A 10,279-nucleotide genomic window follows, 5' to 3' on the forward strand; every position below is an offset into this window, starting at 1 on the left:
CACACACTATCACTGTCTCTGCATGAGAACACACACTATCACTGTCTCTGCATGAGACACACACACTATCACTGTCTCTATATTAGACATACACACTATCATTTTGAACATAACAATTCTATTCCACTATGGCTTGGTGTTGGAGGTCCTTCAAAGACTTATGTGTTTAAGCTTTGGTACCTTTGGTGGCACTGTTGGAAGGTAGTGGGACCATTAAGAGGTTCTTAAGTCATCAGAGACATAGCCCTAAAGGGACTGTGGGCTCCTGGATGAGTCTGTGTCCCTTGATCTCCCTGCCATGACAATTCCCCTCACAGAGGTCAAAGCAACTGTACTAGTAATCATAAGCTGAAACTTACAAATCAGGAGCTGAACAAACTTTTAGTTTTAGAAGTTAATTATCTTAGATATTCATAGGAACAAGAGCTAACTAATACAAACTATATTAAGCAGTATATAACTGGTTTATTATTCTAGTATACTTGGTTTTGATTCATGACATGAAGAAATTCCCAGGCCAGCTTTAGGCCTGTACCAGTTATAGACTGAGAACTGCTAACGCAAAAATCCAAAATCTGAGACTTTTTGAAAGTCAGCATCATGCCACAAGATGTGTAAGTCAAACACAAGTGCACTGAAAGGTGATGAAAAGGACTAGATTATATATAGGGTATATGAAACATAAGTTACTTTTGTCTTTAGATTTCAGTTCCATGTCCAAAATATTTCATTTTGTATATGCAACAATATAAAGCTGAAAAAAAAAACCCTACATATTTCTGGTACCATGCATTTCAGAGAAGGGAGACTCAGGCTGTGCAGCTTCTGTCTTTCTAGGTTTTTGTTTTTGTTTTTTTCTATGCTGTTTTTCTATGCTGAAGAATCCAAATACAAATTTCCAGCTTACAAATAAAACTTTACAAATCAAACAGCGCTAAAAGTCCAACATAACAGATTTAGATTAAGCCTTCTGTTTCTGAAAAGGGCCCAGAACTCACGTCACTGACGGAGAAGACGGACTGCTACACCGCAGCCTTCGGTTTACAGGTCTAGTCTTTCCTTGTCTGCACGTAGTCAGACGTCTAGGTGAGGAGCAGTCTGGACAACAGTAAATCTTACCTTTAGCACAATTACTAGAATCCTCATCTGGCTGAAAATGCTGAGAATACAGTTCATGCATTTCTTTCAGTCTGTTAGCAATAGCATGAGTTGGGTCTCGGGAACATGTCCTAAAAAGTAATGTGAGATTATCTAATGTAACATGTTTTGGCCACAAAGAAATGCAATGTCTAAAAGTATGAATTTTGTTAACATATAAATAGAAAATGCTTTGAACAGACACTATATACTTTGCAAATGAATGAAGGAGATCCCATACTTTCTTTTCAAAGATGGGATTACTATTTCAAGTGGTAGAAGTATTTCTGTGTGGAGTTGTTCACTTTAAATTCAGTGGACTTGATCTGGGGTTCATGTGATCCTGTGACTGACCCCACAACCTTATATTTCCCATCATTAACAGCAACCAAACTGCCCTCAAGTGACTGTCTAGTGGGCAGCAAAACTTCTGGGAAGAACTCCTGGGGAAAAAAATTAAAATAATAAAGGGGTACAGAACCTATACTATAAGCACATATAAGCCAATATTGGCATTTTTTTAATCCTCCCATATGAGGCTTATTTCATTGACTTTTAAATATAATATTTGTGTGTGGAAAGTTTATATATGTGTATGTTCAAATATTTATGGGCACACATGTGTGGGGACCTGTGCGAGTGTGTGCTTATGTTTGTGGAATCCACGGATCAACCTCAGAGGTTGTCCCTAAGCAGATATATACCTGTTGTTAAAACAGGGTCTCTCACTGAGAACCTGGAGATCACTGATTAAGCTAGGATGGCTGGCCAGCAGCCTCAGAGATCCACCTGTCTCCGACTTAGCACTGAGGTATTAAGCCTTTGCCACCAAACTTTTTTGTGGGAGATAGGGAGAAATGTCAGGTTCTTATATAAAGCAAGCACTTCACCAGCTGAACCATCTCTCTCACCCTCTTGTTCACTGCTTTTTATTAGCAATATATGTTCATGCAGAAGTGTCATGCAGATCATTACCTTTGGGGCTTTTCTAACAACTGTTTTAATCTGATCCCAACTGTTTAATTTGATCATACAAATACAGATATAAATCATCAAATTATAACTATTGTATATTTAAACAACTATGTTTTAACTTGATCATATGCATGTATATGATTAAATATACATACATAGCAAAACTTTAGCCAGTTTGTAAAATTACAAAAGTTCCATACTTGTGATACAGAACTAGAGATAACTATAAAATAAAGTGTAGAATTTTATTTATGAATACATACATATACTTTAAAGTTTATCTGTAGCAGTATTTTAATAAATAAAGCTTGCTTGGTGATCAGGAGAGTAAAACAGCCACACTGGTCAGCCGTGCAGGCCAGGCAGTCACCTCATTCCCAGCAGCCACACTGGTCAGCCGTGCAGGCCAGGCAGTCACCTCATTCCCAGCAGCCACACTGGTCAGCCGTACAGCCAGGCAGTGATAACACACACCTTTAATCCCAGTAACCACACTACTTGTCATACAAACTGGGCAGTGCATGTCTTTAATCCCAGTGGTGCACACCTTTAATCCCAGAACTAGAGAAGATTATAAAATGGGAGAAAATAGCTCTCAGACACAGTCTCATTCTGAGATCCTAGAAGCAGGATCTTCAATTTGGACTGAGGTCGAGGTAAGAGCCAGTGGCTGGTTATTTTGCTTTTCTGACCTTCAGGTTGAACCCCAATTTGTCTCCAAGCTTTTATTAATCATGCATCATTTATCAAAAAAAGTTGCTTTACCTGGCATCTACTGATAATATATAATTCTATTAATAATATCTAAGATTAAAGCTGTCATGACTAGAGATTATAAAAAGATCTGAAAGATTTGGCTACAATATAGGCTTTTATAACATACATCTAAAATGCTTCTCTTAGCTACTCTAGCAGCTGAGGCAGGAGAATAATGAGTTTAAGGCCAGCCTGGACTACATGGTGAGTTCAAGTCCACAGACTTGATTTGTAACATGGCGGCATTCTGTAATGCAGGCTAGTCTTGAATTTATGATCCTCCTGCTCAGCCCTAAGTGCTAGGATCAGGGCCATGTGTCTGGTCAAGACCCTCTTTAAAAAAAAAAAAAAAGTAAATAATTACTCCTTTGAAGGAACATCCAGACCGGTGTTTGGCAAAATTAGGTACTGTAACCTGGCCAAACTGACACATAAAATTAACTACCATATCATATCTAAGTCACAAAGTCACATCTCAGCATTAAATTCTACAGGCCAGTTTTCTTATTTTTTCATATGAGGAGGAGATGAGATAGAAAATACACTCAGATTATGCATAGGACTTTGTGTGCACCTAAATTCCCAGAATGTTTTGTCAATTGCCCACTACCAAATTCATTGGAAAGATAAAAATAAAATGCTTCTAAATTCAAGGCATATAAAGGTCATCTGAAAAATCTGACTTAGGAAGAAGCCACTGAAACGTGGACTGTTCAGTGTGAATCATAATCAAGTTTAATAATAAAGAGGACTGTGAAATACAAAGGGAAAGTAATCATCCTTGAACTTCAGTTAGCCTAGTTAGCTATGGATGGAAACTGTTGAGGTTTATAGATAGTGTCTTCTTTATTCTATATTACCAGAATAAGCTCATATTGCAGGACATCTACACAATCAAAACATAAAGTCTTAGGAACTTTGGAATGGGCTTTCTCAACTCAGCTTGCCTAAGTTATACACAGAAGTACATTGTGAGCTGGAGGACATGCATGAAGCTGTGAGTTCCACCAGCACTGCATGACTCTGGTGACAGCAGGAGATTCAGAGTCCTCAAGGTCATCCTCTACTACCTCTGTAGTTGGAAGCTAGCCCGAGTTATGCCAAACAAATAAAAATTACATTCCACCGATTGTGTTTTTCTTGAAAAGTCACTGATACTCCTATGAGCCTTGGGCAGAGTAAAGAACTAAAGTAGGCCTTCCCAGGTTAGGAGTGTTCCACAGAGCTCGCAGAAACTAAGTGACTGACACACTGAGTGCTTCCAATCTTTTCAAATCTGAGCCACCCTTCAGAATTTTGTTCTAGATCAATCCCCCACACCGTCACTGACATCCCACCCCCTCCTTCAACTTTCTAAACAGCCGGGAATAAGACAGTCTGAGATATTTATAACCACTATCGTACCATCACCACTCTTTGAAGCAATGCCACTTCTAGCTTGCTGAGTTTCAGCAGGAGTAGTAAACGAGAAGTCTCTATATTGTGGTTCATACAAAGCAGACTGTCCACAGATCCACCAGTGGGAAATCAGAGGTAGCAACTACCTACAAAAACTACTCACAAAATGTGGCCTCTAGTGGAAGAGTACAGAAATCTTACTGCTGGTACTGTGGCACTTGGTTAGCTATCAGAATTCTCTGAACCTGTGACTCACAAACTCCCCTTTTCAAGTATGAGAAATTGCTCAAGACTTCAAAATAAATTTGTGCTTCCAAAACAGAGCTATTAGTGTTCTGCAAGAGGCAAGTGAACTTAACTGGTTGGTCTATTTGAAGGTAACTTTATGCCCCCAAATACCCAGCTATCAGGTTGCAAATGTGGACGCACCATGAGACAGCACAGAAGTACATGCTGATAATCCCAGCACTCGGGAGTGGAGGCAGGAACACCAGAGTTTAGTGTCATCTGTGACTACTTAGAAGGTTGAGGTCAGTTTGGACCGTATTAGATCCTGACATACAAACATTTTTTTTCCCTACTCTTCCTTCATCAGTAGTTCTGAATGGGGTCAAAAGTATGTAAGTATATGATTGTGAGAGAAAAAACAGGGAACGGAAACAAAGTATTGGCTGTTTCTTTCACTTTTATGTATATGTGAATTTTTAATATAAATGTCGAGATGTAAAGTATTGATGCAAGTCAAAATGTTATTATGATCAAGATCCAGAAGATCAACCTCTTAACAATTACAAAAGTATTCCTAGTTAGGAAAAATATTTAGCCCAGGTTGGTGTCATATATGTTTATAATCACAGTTCTCAAGAAGCAGAGGCAGGAAGATCATAAGCTTAAGGCCAGTTTGGTCTACATAGTGAATTCCAGACCAGCTAGGACTGTTCAAAAACAAACAAACAAACAAACAAACAGTTTGTAAAACAAAATTTGAAAAAAAAACAACAGATTTATAACTATTAGAATAAACATGCTTTTTTTCCAGATAATGCCAGAATTTTATTTTTTAATATGCAAATTTCCGTATTGATACTAACTATATAGTGTTTTAATATTTTTATTATATAATAGATTCCATTTATGAACTGTATTTTTCTGAATTATCCTACACGTAAGCACATGTTTTTTTGCTTGGTTGTTTGGTTTGGGAGTGCTCTTTTTAAGACCGGGCTTTATGTAGTCCAGCTGGCCTCAAGCTCCTGTGGTGGAGGACAACCTTGAATTCCTGGTCTTCCTGCTTTCACTCCCAAGGCCTCCGATGGAGGTGTGTGCTGGCTGTGCCATTCCTTTACATTTGCTGCTAACAAACATGAAACTAGACAGTGTCTACTCTAGTTACTGTCTGCTATACCACATATAAATAAGTCCGAGCAAAAGAGATTGTTTTCTACTTACATATCTTCTTTAAAATTGCTTATTTATGAGACAGAGTCTCACTCTGTAGCCCAGGCTAGCCTCACACTTGTCATCTTCCTGTCTCAGACTCCTGAGTCATGGAATTACAAGCAAATACCATCATGCATGCTTGCTTATACATTTTATATTGCTATATCATTTACTGATTAATAAGGCTAGCTATACAATTAATGCAAGACCGTGAAAGAACAACTTGGTAGGGCACTAATACTGAAAATGTATGGTAAGAAATTGAAAAATGGTCAACAACTAACTCTTGGAAGGGAGACAAAATTAAAACCAACCTGAGTATCTGTTCAAGCCTCTCACTGGGTGCATTCCTGAGGCCACTCAGCATGGTGTGAAGGCGACTTAGGCTGTATGTAGTTGTGGAGACGGGGGTCACTGAAGGGTTGTTCTCCTGAACATACCTCACGCCAGTCAGTGGTGTGCAGATTCTAAGTGCTTTAGACTAGAGGGCAAAAATTAAGTTTCCTTAAATTACACACAAATAGGAATTCAAGACAATGAGATTTTCTTTTTTTTTTTGTTTTTTTTTTTTTGTTTTTTTGGTTTTTTTCGAGACAGGGTTTCTCTGTGGCTTTGGAGCCTGTCCTGGAACTAGCTCTGTAGACCAGGCTGGTCTCGAACTCACAGAGATCCGCCTGCCTCTGCCTCCCGAGTGCTGGGATTAAAGGCATGCGCCACCATCGCCCGGCCGACAATGAGATTTTCTATCAACATATTTTAATATATCAAACATCACCATTTTGAGAATTTAAACATAATTCCACTCAGAGCTTCTATTATCCAAACATGTTCTCCCAAATAAGAACAATACATACATAGTCTAGGCAACTAAAAGTTCTCTTTATGTAAATCTTACAGCTGAAGTCTATGCCAGGGTAGGGCGGAGCGCAACGGCACAGTGTGACTTACACATACGGGCTCTATCTCTGTAGGAGCTCCCCTTCAGAGCCCATGCTCAGCATACAGGGAAATCAGGACTGAAAACACTAAGAACATCACTCCCACAGCTCCAGTCCACTGCTGGGGAGTGACACTCAACGGCATGAAAGCAATAGCTGGAATCTGGCCTAAATAAAAACCAATGTATCAAATTTACTTCAGAAGGTAAACATTTCAAAACTAAATAAATACTAAGTAAAAGGAAAATCTGATGCCCTGCAAGTCCTCATCAGTCACCCCCAGACTGTAGTTCCTAGAATCCATGACAGTTCCTTTCAAGCAGACAGGTCTTCAGAGGAGCAAGCTGGCGAACATCTAACATGCATATGAAAAATATGTGAGCAAGAATTTAAACATGAATACATATACTAGCAAATCAGCTTTTCCAGCTTTTCAAAGAAACTCTAAAAGGTTGTTAGCTTAAATCATTTTTTAATACTCAGAATTCAGCATTTTCGCTGAGTACTCAATGTTCTCACCCTAGACTTTCAAACGCTTAGCAAAGCTTTCACTTAGTAACAGAACAAACTGCTCGATTCTCAGGACACAGGAAGGCACAAACCATTCACTAAATGGAAATGAATATGTGTTGTACGTCTTCACTACAGACATGAAGAAATTCTTATTATTATTTAAAGGCAATAAGATGGTCTGGGTAGATTAGGTGCATCAGATGGCTGCTGCTATTTTGGCTTCTTGCACTGCCCACATCCCTGCCTGTCCTGTGAGATAAAGATGTCCTGGATACATGTGAAGAAGTCATGGCAGCCAGCAGCACATAAAGCAGTCTCACTCACAAGCAGTACTGGTTTCATAGAATCTAGTGTGATCAACCACAGCTTCCTGCCCGAAGTCCTCCAGGTCAGCGCGGGGCTTCCCTGTGTTGTAGCACTAGTAAGGGGCTTTGCAATTCCCTGTGCATTCTCTTACAGGGTACAGAGCTGATATAAAAAAAATACCAGGCCAGGTGTGGTGGCGCACACCTTTAATCCCAGCACTTGAGAGGCAGAGAGAGGTAGATCTCTGTGAATTTGAGGCCAGCCTGGTCTACATAGAGAGTTCCAGGACAGACAGGGGTATAGAGAGATCCTGTCTCAAAAAATCAAAACAACCAGGATGCACCTTTCTCTAGTAAGGTTTGGTGTGCTCCAGAACTCCGCCTTTAGATCTTTATTCTCCAACAACTCACCAATGGGAATCTTCATTTCCTGATTTTAACCATCCATGCCCAGCTGACTCAGAACACAAAACCACAACTCCAACCTCTCTGGGGAGCTCCAGTAATACATCTCTGAACTGCCCACTCAGTGAGTCAACCAGGATCCCCAAAAAACATCTCAAATACAATGTGCTAATAACCCTCGCTTTAAATCCACCCCAGACTCGCCCTTCCCTCTTGATATATATCAATAGTAGAAATTTAGGTATAACTACTGTGGTGGGCATTGTACACGGCACCAGCTGCAGCCCTCCTGGCGCCTGTATTCTAACACAGAAAGACAGAGCAGTTCAATTACCTACTTATTTACTACGAGGGCACCAACAGCAGAGTAAGAGAAATGGAGTCTTGAGGGTGGGAGTGTGCTGGGCTATTGTTTTACAGGAATCAACTTAGCAGAGAACAGAAAAAATGAGGAAGTAAGCCACATGAGTATCTTGAAGAAACATGTCTAGGCAGAGGTGGCACGGTAAAGGTTTTGAGCTGGTGGCATGCTTGGCATATCTGAAGAATGAGAAGAGGTGGAATGGGTGAGGAGAACAGGAGATGAATAAGAAGCGACATGACCAACTCACTCAGGACCTCACAGGCATTTATAAGGACGTACACTTATATCATTCACCCAATAATGCCATAATCCAAATATCAGTAAGTCCTGTGGACGCTATTTCTAAAATGTGGTCCAAATACAAATATCTCTATAAACCAAGCCACCATGAAGAGTTGCTAAAACAGCCTCTTAACATTCTCTTGCCCTGAGCCCGCCTCTCCTAGGCCCTTTAAAAATGTTCATTAGATCATGTAGAGGTCGTTTTTCCAAATACTCTCTTGAAACATTTCATCTCAACTATAGCCAAAGTCCTTACAATGGCTTCCAAAGACTAATAGGCCTCTTACCTCCTCCTTCACCCTCACCTTGAGACTCTCCCTTATGAACTACGTTCTTACCACACGGGCCTTCTCACCATGCCTCCAACATCAGACATGTTCCTACCTCAGATCTTAGGAGTTGCTAATCTGCCGGCTTCAAATCAATTCCGTCTGTACCCAAGGCTTTCCCCCTCAGTTATCTCAGGACTCTACTAATACTAACCCCTCAGAGCGCTCCAGCCACCATGTCTACAGCGGACCCCAAATACATACATTCTGTCCCATTCACAATACTCTGTATTATCTATTTTATCTGTCCTATGGACCATCATCCAACATATTTAACTATTTGGTTAGCTATTGTCTACCTTTCCCAGCTAAAATTAAGTTTCTTTAGGACAGGCTGCTTGCTGTTGTTTTGTCCACTGCTGTATTTCTGAGAGTCCAGAACATAACCTAGCATATGAAAACATTTGAGTGTTATCAAATGGTGTTCATGTCTGTAATCTCAGCGCTTAGGCAGCTGAGGCATGATTGCTATGAATTTGAGGTTAACCTGGGAAGCATTGTGAGACCTGTCTCAACAACAAAAAAGAAAAGTAAAGGAGAGAGAGAGAAAGAGAGAGAGAAGCAAGTGGACCAGTGTTGCGTCCGAAGCTTCTCAGTTATGGGGAAGGGAAAACTAGAGTCACCAGTTTTCATCATCTTAAAATTTGGTTTCAGATTATGAAGAGCGAGCATAAGTCCGTTTTCTCCTCATCCCAGTCCCCCTCTCCCAACACCTTGAGACATGCTCATTACATCACACAGGGCTCATCTGTTTTCTACTTGGCTTGGCTCACCTTGTCAAGATGCTGCTGCAAGATGTCTTTCGCCTGCATTCGTTCTGCACTCTCTGGACCTGAGGCAGCATTCAGACACCGCGAGAGAGTCCCAACTTCCTCCTCAGCATCCTCGCCAAGAAATATCCGTTCATCCAAATTCCCAGCGGCTAACACATACTCTTCATAAGCCTTATTAACAGCCTTACTATGGGGAAACAGGGCCGTCATTTCAGTTCATGGTCCACAGCACATACTTCATTTTTACTATAAAATCTGGTAAGTTTCTCAAAGTCATATTTTAATAGAATAATTGCTTATTACAAAAGTTTGCTTTATTCTGTATGTCCAGCACACACTGAGCAGTGTATCTAGGTGGGGACCCTGAACCAACCTGCCTTCAATAAGCTAATAAGAACAGCAAATGATAGCACACATTCAATACGCTATATAATACTAAACTGAGGATAAGCAATAGTGAGCATGGGTGATCTATAACTGGTATAAGATCATGTAGGAACACTTCCTCCGCTGTTCTTGGCACCTCTGAAGACCTGGTTACTGTCACATTTTGTCACCTCTTTAGTTCCAAAAACCTGTCTTCTGTTCCCTTTTCTTAACTTTCTTTCTTTCTTTCTTTCTTTCTTTCTTTCTTTCTTTCTTTCTTTCATTCTTTATTTATTTA

At 40.1% G+C, this 10,279-nt stretch overlaps 1 protein-coding gene across 2 annotated transcripts in view; it reads right to left on the minus strand.

Annotated features, from left to right (window-relative positions):
• Rbl2 (RB transcriptional corepressor like 2) overlaps window positions 1-10,279 on the minus strand; it is a 53,499-nt gene that overhangs the window by 29,548 nt on the left and 13,672 nt on the right. For both annotated transcript variants that reach the window (XM_026777286.1, XM_005369600.3), the window contains exons 8-10: window positions 9,616-9,802; window positions 6,021-6,187; window positions 1,120-1,229 (exon numbers count right to left, since the gene is read on the minus strand). In XM_026777286.1, the coding sequence (XP_026633087.1) occupies window positions 1,120-1,229; window positions 6,021-6,187; window positions 9,616-9,802 (464 nt within the window). The remainder of the gene's footprint in view (window positions 1-1,119; window positions 1,230-6,020; window positions 6,188-9,615; window positions 9,803-10,279) is intronic.

Source organism: Microtus ochrogaster, unplaced genomic scaffold (assembly GCF_000317375.1).
Source record: "Microtus ochrogaster isolate Prairie Vole_2 unplaced genomic scaffold, MicOch1.0 UNK54, whole genome shotgun sequence".
In the NCBI taxonomy this organism is placed as follows: domain Eukaryota; kingdom Metazoa; phylum Chordata; class Mammalia; order Rodentia; family Cricetidae; genus Microtus; species Microtus ochrogaster.